General features: G+C 35.0%; 1 protein-coding gene across 15 annotated transcripts in view; it reads right to left on the reverse strand.

Annotated features, from left to right (window-relative positions):
* Positions 1–21,594, reverse strand: part of RALGAPA1 (Ral GTPase activating protein catalytic subunit alpha 1) — a 269,144-nt gene that overhangs the window by 124,503 nt on the left and 123,047 nt on the right. For 14 of the 15 annotated variants that reach the window (XM_045059797.1, XM_045059796.1, XM_045059795.1 and 11 more), the window contains 7 exons: positions 12,369–12,521; positions 9,601–9,794; positions 9,247–9,345; positions 8,331–8,486; positions 6,805–6,933; positions 3,926–4,051; positions 849–907 (listed from right to left, as the gene is read on the reverse strand). In XM_045059797.1, the coding sequence (XP_044915732.1) occupies positions 849–907; positions 3,926–4,051; positions 6,805–6,933; positions 8,331–8,486; positions 9,247–9,345; positions 9,601–9,794; positions 12,369–12,521 (916 nt within the window). The remainder of the gene's footprint in view (positions 1–848; positions 908–3,925; positions 4,052–6,804; positions 6,934–8,330; positions 8,487–9,246; positions 9,346–9,600; positions 9,795–12,368; positions 12,522–21,594) is intronic. The other variant, XM_045059798.1, reaches the window with a different exon arrangement.

Here is a 21,594-nt window from a genome sequence, read left to right on the forward strand (position 1 = left end):
AGTATTAGAATTAGCTTCAAGAAATAGAAAATATAAATTAATGATATTTTTGAGAAAAGAAGGAACACGGTGTGTTATTGGTATCCTGCTGATTTAAATCTCCATCTTTCTGGAAAGGTCTAGTAAAACAGAGAAAATGACAGTTTTCACTTCTTAACAAGATGTTTAGAAGGGAAAACATTCTAAAGTCTTTTTATATTCTATTTTTTAAAAATACCCTGATAAAATATTTATAAATTTTCCTATTTTTTTCTACATTAAAAATATTTCCTTTGAATTCAACTTAAAAAATATTCATTGGGTAATTACTAGTACATTACAAAGTATTGCATAAGAGATAGTGACAAATAAAATCTGAAGGGAAAGCAAAATGTACTTGAATAAAATCAAATCATTTTAGATATAGAAGGTAAAGACACTGAACAAGGTGACCAGGATCTTATTTTTTTAAGATTTTTTTTTTTTAATGTTTACTTATTTTTGAGAGAGAGAGAGAAGCAGAGAGAGGGAGACACAGACTCTGAAGCAGACTTCAGGCTCAGAGCTGTCAGCACAGAGCCCGATGCAGGCCTCGAACTCACAAACCGCGAGATCATGACCTGAACCAAAGTGAAATGCTTAACTGAACGAGCTACCCAGGTGCCCCTAGGATTTTATTAATGAAGGAAGGTTTGTATTCAAATCATGAAAAGAGTAAGTATTTAATAATATAAATAATTTAGATTTATAATTCAAAACAGCTTTTGTGTATTTGAAACAATCTGGACTGCTGAATAATTCAATCAACTTCTACAATAAGATTCCAAAAACAGAATAGTTATGTCAAGTCTTAAGGATATCTGACCTACCGTGCAGGGCCAGAGGGCTCATCTCTTGCTGAGCTTAATACAGTTTTGATTATAAGTTCCTAGAATAAAGAAAGAAATAATGGTAATGACTAAAATTTCATTCATTCATCCATTCAACAAGTATTTATTAAATGGCCACTATGAGCCCAGACACTGTGCCAGGTGCTAGGGATACAACAAGGAAATAAAAGTCTTTGTTCTCACCCATATACTTTTATTTATTTTTTTATTTTTTAATTTTTTTTTCAACGTTTTTTTATTTATTTTTGGGACAGAGAGAGACAGAGCATGAACGGGGGAGGGGCAGAGAGAGGGAGACACAGAATCGGAAACAGGCTCCAGGCTCCGAGCCATCAGCCCAGAGCCTGACGCGGGGCTCGAACTCACGGACCGCGAGATCGTGACCTGGCTGAAGTCGGACGCTTAACCGACTGCGCCACCCAGGCGCCCCTCACCCATATACTTTTAATACAGTCTAATATTATTCATAAAATTAGCTAAATAAATAAAACAATGGTATGGTCTGAATGTTTATGTCCCCCCAAAATTCTTATGTTAAAATCCTAACCCCCAAAGATGATGGCATTAGTAGGTGCTTATTAGGTCATGAGGATGGAGACTTTATGAATGGAATTAATGCTCTTATAAAAGATACCACCACAGAACTCTCTAACTCCTTCTACTCTGTGAAGACACAGTGAGAAGGTGCCAGCTATAAACCAGCGAGAGAGACCTCACCAGAATACAACTTTGCTGGAGCCTTGATCTTGGACATCTCAGCCATCAGAACTATGAGGAATAAATTTATGTCATTTATAAGCAACCCAGTCGGTACTATTTTTTTTTTTTTGGTAGTATCTTGTTAGAGCAGCACAAACAAATTAAAACAAATTATTTCTGAAATTTATAACCAAATACATATGTTCGAAAAAAGAATCCTTTTTTCCTGATTAGAAGAGTAATAAAAAGCTCACTATAATGAAAAAAAGATTTAATTGCTCAAAAGTACGAACATCGTTTCAAAACTCTGAGAAATATTCATTTAAAAGCAAGCTTCTTCTTTTTGATAATTTGTAAAACATGATAATATGTGAGTCTGGGGATAAGTGCTAAATAATAGTTAAAATTATGTAAATGAATAAAACATTCAAAAGGCAGAATAAAGAGAAAGTCATTATCTAAAGAGGATCTTGTAACAAGTTTATGTTTAGCAAGCAGGGAAAGAAAACTAGTCTATTAAGGAGTCACAGAATATTTAGAGAAGCAAGAAGAAAATCAAGATAGATCTGTGCAACATAAGTCAAAATTGAAGAGATTTCGGAAGTCAGGAACATCAACACTGGACCAGTACTATAGTGGCTAAGGAAAGGAAAACAAGAATGACATTAGGTTTGATGATTAAGAATCTATTTATTCCTTTTTTTCAAAAATAATCATTCATTCATTCATATATTCAAAAAGCACTTATCAGCTACACAGATTGTAAGCTCCTTAAGAGGAGTAAACTACTTATCTTTGTAAACTTAGCATCTAGCCCAGTGGCTGGCAATTAATAGATACTTGAAAGGTATCCATTTAAGCCCAAGAGCTTTCTATGTCTTAGATCCTGTCTTAAATGCTGGAAAGAAACAGATGGTTAAGACAACAGTATCTTAACTTTAACTTCAGAAAGTCACAGAAGACTTCACAAAAGGGTCTTAGGTAAATAGGATTTTGACAAATGATCAAGGTCAAAGATTATGTTTGAGTGATTAAGAGAGACAAGAAGAAGAAACCAGGTCTATATAATGATGTTTTAGGCAGAAAGAAATGGGTTTTCAAAGGCACGGAATTGAAAAACAGCATGGTATGTCCCATGTGGCTATATGGTTGCAGTTTAGAGTACGCGGGGAGTGGTTTTCAGTGAAAATGTGAAAACTACATATGACCACTGTGGCATGTGACTTTCCCTTAAATCTTCACTTTTCTGAATGAGAATATCATTTTCTTAGGCTTTTTGCTTTCTTCATCATTAACAGAATTAGCTTTTATTTTGGAAATACCCCTTCCCCAAAGTTTGATTTTTTTTAATCATTTCAGCCATTACTACCTATATACAATGGCCAGAAGTGAACAAGTCCACTCTGAAATGCAGATCATATGTAGTAAGCTAGGCTAATCCCTAACAAACTTAAAAACTACTACCTATCCCTGACCTTCAGGATCTTCTGAAAACAGAAGAAACCAAAAATATGACATCTCTGAAGACCAAAGGTATAGTTTTTATTAATTGTCATTGTAAATCTGCACTGACCTAACACAATTTTATGTGTAACTGAAAGTCACTTGTTTAACAAATGTTTCAGGAGTCCCAGATGCCAAGCAGCCTGTTAAACTCTGAGGATACAGCAGTAAATAGGACCTTTTACTAGGTAAATAGGACCTACTGTGGTGTTTGTCTGAAGTATAAACACTAAATAAGTAATTATAGATGTTATAAATGTTGTAAAGAGAAATATGGGTGGGCATGAAAAATACATGCAGAACTCCTGACAAAAACTGGATTGAAAAACTTTCAGAGAAAACCAAAGTTAAAAAAAAAATTATCAGCATGACTTCTGAGGAGCTATGAGGCCTCAGATACATAAGATCCCCACCCCAATTCCACACTTTCCTACAGCAAAACAGAATATTTCCATTACATTGTTTGATACATCACATTGGGAAATTACGAGAGAGAGAGAGAGAGAGTCAGTCAAATTTGCAGGTTTAGTACCATCTCAATCTGAGAAGCCTTAGAAGTAGCCTACTATCTGTCTCATAAGATGTTTCAATAAATGTTCAGTGAGCGAATAAAAGAATCCTATGATATTGGCATATGAATGGATTCAATAATGAGAAAACATTTCCAAAGAAGTTATCAACACAAAAAAGGCTATGCTCCTAACAGACCTTCTAGCTTTGTGTCTGATGGGTATGGCTGGCTAATGTTCTTTAATGATTATGTGGATTTCTAAAGGAAAAGAACACAAATTTTATCAAACATACATTACTTAAAAAGTCATTTAAATACTAAAAATTCACAACTGATTTCTTACCTTAACATCTGTAAACTGAGACATGGCAATATCAGGAATGTTGGGATGGAGAGCAGGGAGTTCACAATATAAGTTAGGAAAACAAACCAAGGATCCCAGAAGAACTTGTGCTTCCACTCTTGGTGCCTATGTATCAGATTTTTTAAATCTTTAAAATGTATTTGACTATGTAATTAAATTACCAGAAAATTACTTCATGACCTAACCACAGTACAAAGAGAAGTGAGAGCATAAGACACAATTAAAAACGAAAGGAGCAACACAAAAAGGTTGAGGTTTTCACCTATACTTTGCACATAAACTACTGCTATTCTCAGTAAATGCAGAGCTCTCCTTAAGAACAGCAAATTAAGCAGAAATCAGCCACACTTAATGGGACTGCAAATAAGAATATAGCTTAGCTGACAGCATAAATTTACTCTAATTTTGAGAAAAAATATACATACTTTCATTTTAAAGACAATTCACACACCAAAACATAGTGTACTAATGAGCAGATGACTCAATGTCACTAGATTATATTTGTTACTACCTAAGGATAAAAGTAAGGATAAAAACATTAATTGTATCTTCAAGAAATAGGCACTAGTCTAGACAGTTTTTATAATATTATGCCAAGTGAAAAAAGCATTGCCTATAGTACTTAACTAAAAACAAAGTAAGAATTTATGGTTGGCCTGCAGATGAAGGTAACTTTTCCTCTTTTTCTTAGCTATATATATATTAAGCCATTTCTGAAGTATCAGCACTCCACATTTCTTTCTTTGTTTAAAAGTTTACTTATTTTGAGAGACAGAGACAGTGGGGGTGGCAGAGGGGCAGAGAGAGTGGGAGACAGAGAATCTGAAGCAGTCTCTGTGCTGTCAGTGTGGAGTCCGACTTGGGGCTCGAACTCATGAAACCATGAGATCAGGATGTGAGCCAAAACCAAGAGTAAGACGCTTAACCGACTGAGCCACTTAGATGCCCCAGCACTGAACATTTCTTTTTCTTCTTCTACCTTCTTGCACGCCCACCAACACCCACTTACTAATATATTTCTTTGTTTACTAAAATATCTGTGAATTGAATTATATGTTTAATAATACCAAAAAAATGCTTTAAAAATTTGCTAGAAACATAATCCTTCTATTTACATAAAACAAGACCCTATCTTCCACAGGATCTCCTTATGTTTCTAATTGTTTTAATAGAGGCAGTGGAGTGGTACTATTATGATTATCAACAAAACAACTCATTTCCATATTTTAAAAAAATCCTTATTTGCAGACAAAAGACAATACCATAAAGGGGTAGGGCAAGCTTGTAGCCACCATCCCAATTTAAAATTATCTGTAGGTATACCTGGCTGGCTCAGTCAGTAGAACATGTGACTCTTGATCTTGGGGTTATAAATTCAAGCCCCTCATTGGGTGTAGAGATTACTTAAAAAATTAAAGTCTCTAAATGAAAAAAAATTAGTTATAAAAATGAAACTGATAAAAAACGCAGTATTTAATTAAAAAAAAGAGATTAGCTAAGGGTTTTTGTTGAAAGTTGGGTAAGGTAACTGAGAATGTTCAAGTATGTGGATATAACGGGAGCATACTTATAATGTGACTATAATTAATAAAGGTAAAACCTAATTAGTTATTTTGTAAACTGCCTGGCAGAGGGAGAAAAGGGGCTTCCCATTAAGGGAAGGAAGATGATGTGTATGGGATCTAAAACAGAATCCAAAGAGGAAGATTTAGACTATGTATCTTCAACATCATCCAGAGGAAAAGACTGACCTTAAACTTACAGTAGAGATGAGGTGTCAGGTTTGATTCCTGTAATGATTTGTTTTCCTATGCAGTTTTTCTCAACAACTGTTCCTCATATGAACCACACAAACAGAAAATAACTATTTTTAAAAATTTTCCCAAGGATGTTACAGAACTAGTATCCTTCTAGATGCACAGGAGGTAAATTTAATCACATAAAATGGATTCCTAAGGACATCAGGGTTTAATTCTCTTGCAGAATCTTTTTTTTTTAAATTTTTTAATGTTTATTTTTGAGGGGGAGGGGCAGAGAGAGAGAGGGAGACAGAGAATCTAAAGCAGGCTCCGTGCTGTCAATGTAAAGCCCAATGTGGGGCTTAAACTCATACAGTGAGATCATGACTTGACCTGAAGTCGGACACTCAACCAACTGAGCCACCCAGGTGCCACTCTCCTGCACAACCTTAAAGAAGTGCAGGAAACGTGCTGACTAGTCATTTAGAATAATTGGTCTACTGAACAGTAATTGTTTTCATAGTAAATTTGATCATGCCACTCCTTGCGTAAAATCCCTCAATGTTTGCTCATTCTTTCCTGAGGATAAAATCTAACCTCTCTAGCACTATAAACCAGCTACTGTCTTCCTCTTTAGTTTACCTCTGCTACATAAATATGGACGTGTTCCAACTATACCAGTTACTTGGCATTGTCTCCATAGTTCCGTAACTGTTATGAAAAATCCTCACATGCTTTTCAGAGTTTAGAGTTTACTCCTAGAGCATATTTCTGGATTATCTCATCTGTTTCTTCTCTTTTGCTATGGCCCACGGCCCTTTCTTTAGTTTCTTCCCTGCCTCTACTTGTTTCCATAGACTTCTTCAATTTTAAATTTTGTTTTATCAGATTTTAATCCATTTTTATAGCTCCTGTGTCAATTCCATCAACTAATTTTAGTACTTTCTTATACTTCAAATTTTACTTAAAAAAATAAAAGCAATTTCAATTAAACTGTAAGTTTTCCTGATCATCAGCTTGTTAAATTTACTAACAAGGGCTCCTTCTCTGTTGTTCTGTTAGTTGAGCCTATTTAACCACAGTCTGTTATATTATAAAGAACAGGAGATAAAAACTTACATTGAGAAATGCTGAAGAAGCCACTCTACCAGCTGCTACAATAAAATCCATAATAAGCATTGTGGCACCAGGCAAACCAAGTGAAAAAAACTGAGGTGAGCAGTGCTTGATGATTGTATTGACAATATCCTTAGAAGTAAGAAAAGAAGGGGAAAAGAATATCATAAATTAATCTTGGGTATCAGCTAATCAATACCCTTAAAAATAGATAACATATGAAATAATAAAACAGGCAATTACTATACACTGCCTAACTGGAAAGACTAATTTTAATTCTTCTAAATAATCCATGCTTGGTATTATACTGTCAAAGCAAAATAAACTTAAAACATATTTAACTGACATCAATACAGCATTTTTTTTTTCATACTAGACAGCAAGATGGAAGGCTTTTTGCTTCAGGGGGTTGAAAATATAAGGCTCAAGTGTTATAAAACTGAACTGCAGAGTAGTTCCTCCTCTCATCCATTTGCTTCCATATGATATCTCTGATCTTTAAAACTGCATAACCTATTATGTGGCAACTGGAGATATTCTCTTTATTAGATCAACTGAAGTCCTTTCATGACAAATATCCAGCCTTTGGAATTCACCATGAGGATGCAGTGTTTTACACTGTATTACTCAATCTGATTTATCTTAAACAAAAGGTCTCTTTGTCAATAACTAAGATCGTCATTTTGTTTGAGACATGTTTATAAGGTAGAACACTAATTATTTCAAATTAATGCAGGTAGTATTTTCACTTTTCAGGAGGAGAGATATAACTACTTCTTTCAATATTAATTTAATGTTCTTTAAATCAACTGCAAGTGAAATTTAACCACATTATGATAAAAATGTTTCATTACTATGACTTACAACCTCCCATAGTTTTTTGTGATTGTTTCTGTTTTTTTTTTTTTTTTTTCCAGTTTTATGGCCAGGATCAAGACCCTTGAAATAATGTTCTACAGTCAAATTTTTGACTTTCTAATGTGATGATTATATTGATACAAACGCCAAGTCAATATAATTGTCACTGTGCTAATACAATCTATGGAAATAAGAAAATGTGATGGGCTAGCTCTTAGAGAAGAAAAATCCTCTATTTCACTACTAGATGAGCATATCCACATGCCTCTAGTGCCAATTATTAAGTAACAATTACAAAACACCCAAGAATAAGTACATTAGGACATTAAAATAAGATGTAGTCAGTCTAAGCAAAAGATGGTTTAATACTTTAAAGAAGCAAACTAGTTGTTACAACATTAGAGGAAAGATACATTTAATAATCAAATCAACCCCCTAATTAATAGCTTTTCAACTATGTTTAGGAAAGACACATTTAATAATCAAGTCAATCCCCTAACATAACAGCTTTTCAACTATGTCTTAAGAACAAATGAGGTTACAAAATCAAAGAAACTTACAAATAAATGACTACATAAGACAGTATTTTTAATTCTAGACCTTAAAAGAGTTAAATAATCAAGAATCAAAGATAAACTTATAAAGCAATTGGTTATAAAGTATATATTTACCTGATCAATATGAAGTAATCCACAATGCATTATATTGTAGAAATGTGTTAGAAAATCTCTATTTGGAGAAACATCTTGTCTTCTTTTCATTGTATTACAAATAAGTTTGTAAGCATGTAATTTACCTTGTTTATATTTATCAGTCAACATGGTTGCCTACAATTTAAAGATGTTGATTTCAATACTCAAATACTGTTAAAGTGATACAGCAAGCAATATATTTGCTTTCATTTATTTTTATGTTGGCCCAATTTCTTAATGAATTGAAATATCAGGATTACTGAAACTATTGTTATCATTAAAATGATACAACATAGGTTATGAATAACCACACACTGTTTCATTTAGGAAAATGCACCAAACGTATCAAATGACACTTAAAAAAATTAAAACTTCAAAAGTAGGGGTGCCTGGGTGGCTCAGCTGGTTAAACATCTGACTCTTGGTTTTGGCTCAGGGCATGATCTCATGGTTTGTGAGATCGAACCCCACATCGGGCTCTGTGCTGATAGCATGGAGCCTGCTTGGGATTCTCTCTCTCTCCCTCTCTCTTCCTCTGTCTCTGCCCCTCCCCTGCTCATGCTTTCTCTCTTAAAATAAATAAACTTAAAAACTAAAACAATGAAAGTACACAGCATATTCTTTGATATAAATTCGAGATTTATACTTCACTTAAATACAATTAAAACATAATTTTCTATATTCACTTTTGTTTTATTAAATAAAAATGATGCACCAGTATAATAATTATGCTATGCCCGTTTTCCTCTCTATATAACCGGTAATGAATGACAAGTCACAAACCAAGTGTTCTAGAAAACTATACAAAAGTTAAAGAATCAAATGTTTAAAACAGATTACATGTGTATTTATTAAATGAAACTTTTAAATTATAATTTTTATATATTAAGCTTACCTTGAAAAGCCAAGGTGTAAGAATTCTCAGTGGAGGAATCAAAACTGGTGGTGAAGGGGAGGTCAGGTTATCAGTTGAAATGCCAAGATTATCTCTAATCTGTAATTTTCAAATAAAATGCAACAAATCTATGAAAACTGTTCTTCCAGTTTGTTTTAGCTTAAACTTGAGTTCAAGTCCAATTTCTATCACTAACTATATATTTAAACATGGTTCAGTGACTTTACCCTGCCAGGAACTAGTTTATAGTAAGGAGGTTTGGGGGGGGGGAGGGGCAATGTGGTCTAAGGCTTCTACGAATTCTTAACAGTTTTCTTTTTTTTTTTTTTTTTTTTTTTTTTTTTTTTTTTTTACCTTAGCTAGATTTTGCCAAAGCTCACAGAGGTAATCAAAAACTTGGGCATGTATTTCAGGATCCATAATAGCGTTGACATCTCCCAAAATGCCTAGCATTCTTCGCCACATTACAGTAGCAACATCAGCATGCCATCCTGTGAGTGTACCCCCTGCCATCACACTACAACATTCAGATGGAAATTCACTGATTTCTATAAAATAAACCAATACGTTGGTGTTAGTAATTTTTCTAAAGAATCACAAAAACAAGAAAGAGTCAAATTAACAATCTTAAATATCTATAAAAGCAAAATTTAAAAATGTCAATAGGCACTAGTGTTATTTTTTCCTAATAAGATCAAAACCTCACCAGTTCGTGATTCCATATTATGGCAATAATTACTTATTCAATGGAACTTGTACTAGGATTTATCTAAGGAGGAAATGATGCTGCTAGAAGTATATGGTTGACATAAAGATCATATGTGTAAGTATATACTCTCTCTTTATCAAATGACTACTTCAGGTTGTATCATCAAATTAATAGAAGATCGCAGGCTGAAAGCAGATCTTGTAGGAAGTCTTCATAAGCCTGTTTCTTTGTACTTAAAACTTCCAAAGAAATGTATTTCTATATTTCAAAACTAAATCAGGCTTAGCATTAAAAGAGATATTACTGTTATTATGTGATGTCATACAAATTATTTAATAACCTAATGCTATACTTCTCACTATGAAATAGATGGTTTAGCTAAATATCATTATAGGTCTCCTCCAACTTAAAAAACACCCATTATTCTATTCAGTGTATATAACAGAAAAGGCGAAATCATTACTAAGATTATTCCTACTTGATAATATCTCAATGTACTCATAATTTACAAGTTCATTCTTACAAGTTCAATTTACAAGTTCATTCTTAATATATGCACATCCTTTATGCCTAATGTTTAACTTTTTTTCTCTTTCTACATAAAGTGTACAATGATTGTATTATAAAAAAAGTTACTAGTCTTTCATAATAATAAAAAATAACCATCTGGTGTAAGCTCATTGAAATAAAAGAAAAAAAAAACCTGTAGTTTTAACCATCACTGTTAATATCTCCCTACTCTATGGAACCTTCATAATATGGTGAAAAATCAACTGATTTGTCTCTAACTTATCCCTCTCAAAAACAAAATTTTAAATAATTGCAAAGCCAGCAACAATGTGTGATCCTCCTTTGAATCCTGAATTGGGTTGGTAGTGGTGTGGTGTAGCTATACAAGATATTCCTACTGAAACAACTGGGGAAATTTGACTTTGGATTAAAAACTGCAGTAATGGGGGCACCTGTGTGGTTCAGTCAGTTAAGCATCCAACTTCAGCTCAGGTCATGATCTCACCATTCCTGAGTTTGAGCCCCACATTGGGGCTCTGTGCTGACAGCTCAGAGCCTGAAGCCTATTTCAGATTCTTGTCTCCCTCTCTTTCTCTACCTCTCCCCCACTCATGTTCTGTCTCTCTTTCTCTCCCTCCGTCTCTCTCAAAAATAAACAAACATTAAAAAAAAATTGCAGTGATGTTTCAATGTTAAATATGCTGAATGTGACCATTACAATGTGGTTATACAGGAAACACTAAAGTGTTTAGGTGTAAAGGGTCTAAAATTTGCAATTCGCTACTAAATAGCTCAAGAAAGACAGACAGACAGAAAGAAAGAAACAGAGAAAGACAGAAAAAAGACAGAAAGACAGACAGAAAGACAAGAAGGCAGGAAGGAAAGAAGAAAGAAAGGAGGAAAGAAAGAAAGAAAAGTGGCATGCCTGGGTGGCTCAGTCAGTTAAGCTTCCAACTCTTGATTTCTGCTCAGGTCATGATATCAGAGTCGTGATATCAACCAAGCCATGCATCTGGCTCTGCTCTGGGTGTGGAGGCTGCTTGGGATTTTCTCTCTCCTTCTCCCTCTGATCCTCCCCAACTTACATGGAAATAAAGGGGGGGGGGGGGGTGGCAGGGTTGTTTTTGTGCATGTGTGTATGTAGATACAGAGATAAAGTGGTAAAATATTAACAACTGGTGAATTCATCTAAAGGCTTAATGTGTATTCATTTTACTAGTCTTGTAACTTTTCTAGAAGTTAGAAATTTTTTCCCACTGTTGGGGAAAGAAACTAAAAGCAAGGATGAACTAAAAACTGCAGGCCAAAAGGAGGAAAGAAAAGGCCAAACTAATCCAGAAATCAGACCATAAGGGTTATGTAATTGCAAGATAAATGCATATTATCAGAATGAGTACCTTAAAACTATAAGGCCAGAAGTTATAGAGAGTAAATGTACTGCAGCACCAATGAAAACTGGTATTTTATATTATTCATTGTCTTGGGCATAATAGCAAAATGATGTTTTATCCTGATCTTTGTTACATTATGTAAGACTCAGCAGAAATAACTTTTATTAAAACTTGCAGTTTCTAAGGTTTCCTAGTCACTTATAACATTTACTTAAAAATACTTCCTGCTTTAGGAAATGGCACAATATCAATAAATGATAATTTAACACACAAAAATAATGCAATCACTAATGCCAGGACTGTAGTCAACTATAATAATACAACAAATATTAGACTATATTTTTAAGAGCAAGAAAAAATGTTAAGTAACAAATTTCCAAAAGACTCACAAAAGTTCAAGAGACTTATAATACTCCTCTATCTAATCAAAAGTTTAAGATGTCTAAATTAAGATCTCCTAACACTAATGCCCTGAAAGGAAAAATGGCAAATATCTAATTTCCAAATATTGCCTAGGTCATCTGGCGTCTGAAGAACAGAATGGTGGAGCTTCTCATCAAGCTGCAGATCTTTCTGTTCCATGTGATCTATATTCAGTGTGGAAGGAGAAGGCGTCTGTGACCTGGATCCCAGAGCTGAATGGACTGGAGAAGCACTTTCTGAACCTGTAAATATAATTTCATAAACTTACCATAAAGAGAATATTCAATACTCTCTACCTAAGATGTAATGCTTAAAATCCCAATAATATACAACTGAGAAGCATCAAAGGCCAAAGAGGTAAAGAAAATCATAATACTGTACACGATTTTGTATCTAGGGGTCTCATTTGATTTCTTCCAGGGTACTAGAATGGAATCAGAACTGGGCATAGCAGTTAATAGAAGCCATCTGTGAAAGTGATAATGTCCATTCCTGATGCAGCTAGAGAAACTCTAGTACCCACTGCTACTCTATTTCACTTACTTCAGACCTGGGGCTATTCCTGAGAAGAACATGCTCTGCATGGCTCTATATGCTACTATCATTGCTAGCCTGGTTTATGGTGGTCCCTGATGGTCCCCAGTCGTCAATCTCCCTCTTACCCCTCCCTATTCCTTCCTCCCAGTCCATTCTTCATAAGGCAGCAAAAAGATCTAAAAATCTAATCAGATGTTACTTCCTTACTTAAAATATTCTATGGCTCTTTACTGGCCATAGCATAAGCCCAAACTTATTAGTGGGTTTTCCAGTCTTTCTTCAACTTTCTGATCACTCCATAATTCCCCTGTTACTTTTAAGTTCTAGCCACAGAGCTAGCCTTTTCCACATGTTTTTCCTTTGCATGGGGCCATAATCCTGTTCTTATAGGTCTGGTTAACTTCTTTTTATTTTTCAGGTCTTACTTTAGACACTTCTTCCTTAGAAGCCTACCCACTGTTGACCTACCCAGTGTGAATAAGGAGTCTCTGCAATATGCACTTGTACTTCCCCATTATACCACTTATAACACTGACTAACACTGACTTGAAACACACTGTTTAGTTTTAAATATCTTCACTAATGCAGAAACTCTGTAAAAACAGGGACTGTATCTATGTTATATACTGAAGTATTGCCAGTGCCTAGTGTAGTGTCTGGTACATAGCAGAAACTCATGTTAATTTAAATTATGTATAGCATAAATTAATACTTATTTAACACTTTGTGGTGGTTGTAGTGAGGTGATGCTACTACCAAGCAAGCCGCTAAAATATCAGGACCTTTCAACAGAAAATTAATAAAGAAAGATCAGCCTTAAATGACAGATTAGACCAGATGGACTTAACTCATATGTTCAGAACATTCCATCCACAGGAGCAGAATACATATTCTTCTCAAGTGTACATGGAACATTCTCCAGGATAGATCACATTTTAGGTCTTATAAGTCTTAGTAAATTCAACAAGACTGAAATCATTTCAGACCACAACAATATGACACTAGAAATCAACTACCAGAAGAAAACTAGAAAAACTACAAATACACAGAGATTAAATATGTTTCCAAATACCTACAAAGTGAATGAAAAATTAAAGGAAAAATTAAAAAAATACATAGAAGCAAATGAAAACAGAAATATGACATACCAATATCTATGGAATGCAGCAAAAATGGTTCTAAGAGGGAAGGTCATAGCAATATAGGTCTACCTCAAGGAAAGAGAAATCTCAAGTAAACAATTTAATTTCATATCTAGGCAAACTAGAGAAAAAAAAAGGACAAAACCCAAAGTTAGTAGAAGGGAAGAAATAATAAAGATCAGAACAGAAATAAATGAAATAGAGACTAAAAAGACAATAAAAGAGATCAATGAAACTAAGAGCTGGTTCTCTGAAAAGATAAAAATGACCTAAACGCATAAGAAAAACAAGCTAGAACTCAAAGTCAGAAAAGAAAGAAAACACATTACAACCAATACTACAGAAATACAACCTAGAGGACATGGATGAATTCCTAGAAATTTATAATCTTCCAAGACTGAATCATGAAGAAACAGAAATCTGAATGGACCAATCACTAGTGAGGGGATTGAATCCAAAATCAAAAATCTCCCAATGAACGAAAGTCCAGGACCACACAGCTTCATTCGTGTATTCTCCCAAACATTGAAAGAATACTTAACACCCATCCCTCTTAAACTCTTCCATATATTGAAGAGGAAAAAACTTTCAAACTCATTTTATGAGGCCAGTTTTATCCTCATACCACAACCAAACAAGGACATCACAAAAAAAAAGAAAATTATAGGGGCATCTGGGTGGCTCAGTCAGTTAAGTGACTGACTTCGGCTCAGGTCATGATCTCACTGTTTTTGAGTTCGAGCCCTGCATTAGGCTCTGTGCTAACAACTCAGAGCCTGGAGCCTGCTTCTGATTCTGTGTCTTCCTCTCTCTCTGCCCATCCCTCTGCTTGCAGTCTGCCCCCCTGTCTCTCAAAAATAAACAAACATTAAAAAAAAAAAGAGAAAGAAAATTATAGGCCAATATCCCTAATAAACCCAGATGCAAAAATCCTCAACAAAATATCAATAAACTGAGTTAAAACAACACATAAAAACAATCATACACCATGATCAAGTGAGATTTATTCCAGGGAGACAAACATGGTTCAATATCCATAAATTGACCAATGTGATACACATTAACAGAAGACAAAAATTATATGATTATTCCCAAAGCAATCTACATATTCAATGCAATCCCTATCAAAGTAATACTAGCATTCTTCACAGAGCTGGAACAAATAATGCTAAAATTTGTATGGAACCAGAAAAGACCTGAATAGCCAAAGCAATCTTGAAAAAGAAAAACCAAAGCTGGAGGCCTCAAAATCCCAGACTTCAAGCTATACTACAAAGCTGTAATCATCAAGACATTATGGTAGTGGCACAAGAACAGACACTCAGATCAATGGAACAGAACAGAGAACCCAGAAATGGACCCACAAACACATGGCCAACTCATCTTTGACAAAGTAGGAAAGAATATCCAATGGAATAAAGACAGTCTCTTCAGCAAGTAGTGCTGGGAAAACTGGACAGCAACATGCAGAAGAATGGATCTGGACCAGTTTCCTACACCATACAGAGAAATAAACTCAAAATGGATGAAAGACCTAAATGTAAGACAGGAAGCCATCAAAATCCTAGAGGAGAAAGCAGGCAAAAACCTCCTTAATCTTGGCCGCAGCAACTTCTTACTCAACATGTCTCCAGAGGCAAGGGAAACAAAAGCAAAAATGAACTACTGGGACATCAAAATAAAAAGCTTCTGCACAGTGAAGGAAACAATCAGCAAAACTAAAAGGCAACCGACAGAATGGGAGAAGATATTTGCAAATGACATATCAGATAAAGGGTTAGTATCCAAAATCTATACAGAACTTATCAAACTCAACACCCAAAAAACAAATAATTCAGTGAAGACATGGGCAAAAGACATGAATAGACACTTCTCCAAGAAGACATCCAGATGGCCAACCGACACGTGAAAAAATGCTCAACATCACTCATTATCAGGGAAATATAAATCAAAACCACAATGAGATACCACCTTACACCCCTCAGAATGGCTAACATTAACAACTCAGGCAACAACAGATTTTGGCAAGGATGCAGAGAAAGAGGATCTCTTTTGCATTGTTGGTGGGAATGCAAGCTGGTGCAGCCACTCTGGAAAACACTATGGAGGTTCCTCAAAAAACTAAAAATAGAACTACCCTACGATTGCACTACTAGGCATTTATCCATGGGATACAGGTGTGCTGTTTTGAAGGGACACATGCACCCCCATGTTTATAGCAGCACTATCAACAATAGCCAAAGTATGGAAAGAGCCCAAATATCCATCAATAGATGAATGGATAAAGAAGATGTGGTATATATATATATACAATGGAGTATTACTTGGCAATCAAAAAGAATGAAATCTTGCCATTTGCCACTATGTGAATGGAACTGGAGGGTATTATGCTAAGTGAAATTAGTCAGTCAGAGAAAGACAAATATCATATGACTTCACTCATATGAGGACTTTAAGAGACAAAACAGATGAACATAAGGGAAGGGAAACAAAAATAATATAAAAACGGGGAGGGGGGCAAAACAGAAGAGACTCATAAATATGGAGAACAAACTGAGGGTTACTGGAGGGACTGTGGGAGGGGATATGAGCTAAATGGGTAAGGGGCATTAAGGAATCTACTCCTGAAATCACTTTTTCACTATATGCTAACTAATTTGGATGTAAATTAAAAAAAAAAAAAATTAAATTAAAACAATTATATGATTATTTCAGTAGATAAAGTATCTGAACAAACTTCAACACCCATTGATGATAAAAACCTCTCAACAAACTAGGTATAAAGGGAAGGTACCTCAATATGATAATAAAGGTCATATATGACAAACGAGCATCATATTCCATGGTGAAAACGTGAAAGCTTTTCCTCTAAGATCAGGAACAAGACAAAGATGCCTCTGTCTTTTATTCAACAAAGTATTGGAAGTCCTAGCCACAGCAATTAGGTAATAAATAAATAAATAAATAAATAAATAAATAAATAAATAACTGGCACACAAACTGGAAAGGAAAAATTAAAACTGTCACTCCATGCAGATTGCATATAGGAAACCCTTAAGATTCTACCGAGAAACTGTTAGAATAAATGAATTCAGAAAATGGCAGAATACAAAATATGTTTTTTAAAAAAATCTGTGTTTCTATACACTAATAATGAACCATTAAAAACAGAAATAAAGGGGTGCCTGGGTGGCTCAGTCGATTAAGTGTCCGACTTGGCCTCAGGTCATGATCTCACAGTTGGCAAGTTCAAGCCTGAGTCAGGCTTGTGCTGACAGTTCAGAGCCTGACGCCTGCTTCAGATTCTGTGTCTCCCTTTCTCTGCCCCTCCCCGGCCACGCTCTGTTTCTCTCTCTCTCTCTCTCTCTCTCTCTCTCTCAAAAATGAATAAACATTAAAAAAAGAGAGAAATTAAAAAAAAAAAACTCATTTATAATCACATCAAAAAAATACCTAGGAATACATTTAACCAAGGAGGTAAAAGACTTCTATAATGAAAACTATAAAACACAAACGAAAGAAACGGAAGAAGACACAAACAAATGGAAAGATATTCCATGCTCACAGACTGAATTAATATCATTAAAACGTCTATATCACCCAATGCAATGTACAGATTCAATGCAATCGCTACCAAAATACCAATAGCATTTGTTAGAGAACTAGAACAAATAATTCTAAAATTATAAAGACTGAATAGCCAAAACAATCTTGAGAAAGAACAAAGCTGGAGATATCCTGCTCCCTGTTTCATACTATACCACAAAGATGTAGTAATTAAAACAGTGTGGTATTGGCATAAAAAATCAAGATTAAGAGAACAGAGAGCCTAGAAATAACCCATACATATATGGTCAATTAATTTATAACAAAGTAGGGTAAAATATACAATGGGGAAAGGATAATCTCTTTAATAAATGGTGTTGTGAAAACCGGACAGCCATGTGTAAACAAATGAAACTGCACCACTATCTTGTATCATATACAAAAACCAACTCGAAATGGATTAAAGGCTTGATCATATGGCCTGAAACCATAAAACTCCTAGAAGAAAACACAGGCATCAAGCTTCCTGACATTGGTCTTAGCAATGGTTTTTAGATGTCTCCTCAGGCAAGGGAAACAAAAGCAAAAATAAACAAGTGGGACTATATCAAACTACAAAGCCTCTAAACACTGAAGAAACCCATTAGTAAAACAAAAAGGGAACGTACTGAATTGGAGAACATATTTGCAAATCATATATCTGAAAAGGGTCTGATAACCAAAATATATAAAGAACTCATATAACTCAATAAAAAACAATCTGATTAAAAATGGGCAGAGGATCTGAACAGATATATTTCAAGACACATGAAAAGATGCTCAACATCACTAAATATCAAGGAAGTAAATCAAAACCACAATGAGATATGACCTTACACCTGTCAAATGATTATTATCAGAAAGAGAAGAAAATAACAAGTGTTGGCAAGGATGTGGAGAGAAGGAAACCCATGCGCATTGTTGGTGGGAATGTAAACTGGTGCAGCCGCTCTGGAAAACAGGGTGGAGGGTCCTCAAATAATTAAAAATAGATCTACCCTATAACCCAGCAATAGCACTGCTAGGAATTTACCTAAGGGATAGAGGAACGCTGATGCATAGAGGCATGTGTACCCCAACGTTTACAGCAGCACTTTCAACAATAGCCAAATTATGGAAAGAGCCTACAAGTCCATCAACTGATGAATGGATAAAGAAATTGTGGTTTATATACACAATGGAATACTACTTGGCAATGAGAAAGAATGAAATATGACCTTTTGTAGCAACGTGGATGGAACTGGAGAATGTTATGCTAAGTGAAATAAGTCATACAGAGGAAGACAGATACCATATGTTTTCACTCTTATGTGATCCTCAGAAACTTAACAGAAGACCATGGGGGAGGGGAAGGGAAAAAAAAAAAGTTTAGAGAGGGAGGGAGCCAAAACATAAGAGACACTTAAAAACTGAGAACTGAGGGTTGATGGGGGGTGGGAGGGAGGAGAGGGTGGGTGATGGGTATTGAGGAGGGCACCTGTTGGGATGAGCACTGGGTGTTGTATAGAAACCAATTTGTGGGGTGCCTGGGTGGCTTAGTCAGTTGAGCGTCCAACTTCGGCTCAGGCTGTGATCTCACGGTCCGTGAGTTTGAGCCCCGCGTCGGGCTCTGTGCTGACAGCTCAGAGCCTGGAGCCTGTTTCAGATTCTGTGTCTCCCTCCCTCTGACCCTCCCCCGTTCATGCTCTGTCTCTCTCTGTCTCAAAAAATTAACAAACATTAAAAAAAATTTAAGAAACCAATTTGACAATATATTACATATTTAAAAAATTAAAAATAGAGCTACCCTATGATCTAGCGATTCTACTACTGGATATCTATCTAGAAAGAAAACAAAAATACTAATTCAAAGAGATATTTGCTCCTCTATGCTCACTGCAGCATTATTTACAATAGCCAAGGTATGGAAGCAGCTTAAGTGTCCAGTGATGGATGAACTGGATGAAGAACATGTGACTTATACATACAAAAGAATACTACCTAACCACAAAAAAAGAATGAAATCTTGCCATTTGCGACAACATGGCTGGACCTTGAGGGGATTTTGCTAAGTGAAATAAGTTAGACGGAAAAAGACAAATACCATATGATTATATTTTTATGTGGAATCTAAAAAACAAAACAAACAGAACAAAATCCAGACTCATAGATACAGAGAACTGACTGGTAGCTGCCGTGCCAAAGGAGAGGGGGGCATGGAAGAGGAAGGAAATTATGAAGTAAAAACTTCTAGTTATAAAATAAGTAAGTAGTCATGGGGAAGTGAGGTACAGAATGGGGAATATAGTCAATAACACTGTATTAACTTTTGTCAAATCACTGTATGTTGTACACCTGAAACTAATATAATATTGTATGCAATTATGCCTCAATTAAAAAAATATGTATTTGTCTTTTTATTTAAGCTTCTTTCTAGCAATGAAATATCAACATTCTGGACTCAATAATTCTAAAACTCTGTCCCGTTACCTCCTTTTATACAGTAAAGCAAAAACCAAGTTAATAAATTACGTATTTGTATTATTTTAATTCCACAAATGTGTCATTCCACGCTGTTTATACAAATGTTTAAATATAACACAATAAATGCCTTAAAAAGAACATATAACGCTAAGAATCCCTTATTGAATGACAATCATGATTTCATTTAGGCTCAATTATGATACACAGTAGGTAGTCAATTTCCTTTCCTTCATTTGAGATTTGGAATAAACTCATATGGCACAAAATCGTATGTTAAAAGGTAGCTACAGAAATGTAAAAATTCTATATTTTAGTACAAACACAAACTATTGAGGGCATAATGAAAACAATCTCCTTAATACTCATCAAATATTTTATAAGTACACGACAAAAAAATCATCAGGGGCGCCTGAGTGGCTCAGTTGGTTAAGCGTCCGACTTCAGCTCAGGTCACGATCTTGTGGTTCTCTTGTGGTTCGTAAGTTCCAGCCCTGCATTGAGTTCTGTGCTGACAGCTCGGAACCTGGAGCCTGGTTCAACTCTCTGTCTCCTTCTCTTTCAGCCCCTCCCCAGCGCATGCGCCTGCCTGCCCGCCCGCCCGCCTTCCCTCCCTCCCTCCCTCTCTCAAAACTAAAACAAAAAAAAGGGGGGGCGCCTGAGTGGCTCAGTTGGTTGAACGTCCAACTTCAGCTCAGGTAACGGTCTCACCATTCCCAAGTTCAAGCTCCACATCAGGCTCTGTGCTGACAGCTCAGAGCCTGGAGCCTATTTCAGATTCTATGTCTGCCTCTCTCTCTCTGCTCCTCCCCTGCTCACGTTCTGTCTTTCTCAAAAATAAATAAACATTTTGAAAAATAAAAAACATTTAAAAAATCATCAGCCTTAGTCAAATGCTTTGTAATACAAATCTATTTCTCTTACTTCCATGTATTATTTTCATCCATAAAAATCTGATTCATTTTTTAGAATTAAAACTTAAGTAATTTTTTATTAAGATTACCTATTAGTGAATCATTACTGTCTTCAACTTTATTAGTAACAATGTAGAACACCTGACTTATAGGTGTTCTCCTCTTAAAGAATGCATTTTTAAAATATAAGTATTGCTATATTAATATTTATCCATTAAATTTTTGTTCTTATCTCCTATATTAAGTTTCTGCAATAATTTCTGAAAATATTACAGGAAAATAAAAGATTTCATGACTATTAACATCCCTTTGATAGAACACAGCTATTCTTAAAAAGTTAACTGTGAGAATATACGCAAAATATACTTGAGAAAATAATCAAAGTGTGTTGAATAGTTTGTATATTGATTATATGCTGTTGTACTCTTTGCTGAATTTTATCTTTTAATTAGAACTTGATCCATGAACTGCTTTAGTTTTTTAAACACCCTTACACTACTACAAATGGCACTAATCAAGAAAGAATTCCTTATAAAACTTCCTAGTAGAGTCCTAGAAATGGTCACCATGTGTAGTAAATATAGGTTATATACATGTTAAAAATTCTTTGAAGTTCAATTATCCAAAACTCATATTGAGGCAAAAGGCCTAAAACAAGTTCTCTTTACATATTAAGT

This window comes from Felis catus, chromosome B3, assembly GCF_018350175.1.
Source record: "Felis catus isolate Fca126 chromosome B3, F.catus_Fca126_mat1.0, whole genome shotgun sequence".
In the NCBI taxonomy this organism is placed as follows: Eukaryota; Metazoa; Chordata; class Mammalia; order Carnivora; family Felidae; genus Felis; species Felis catus.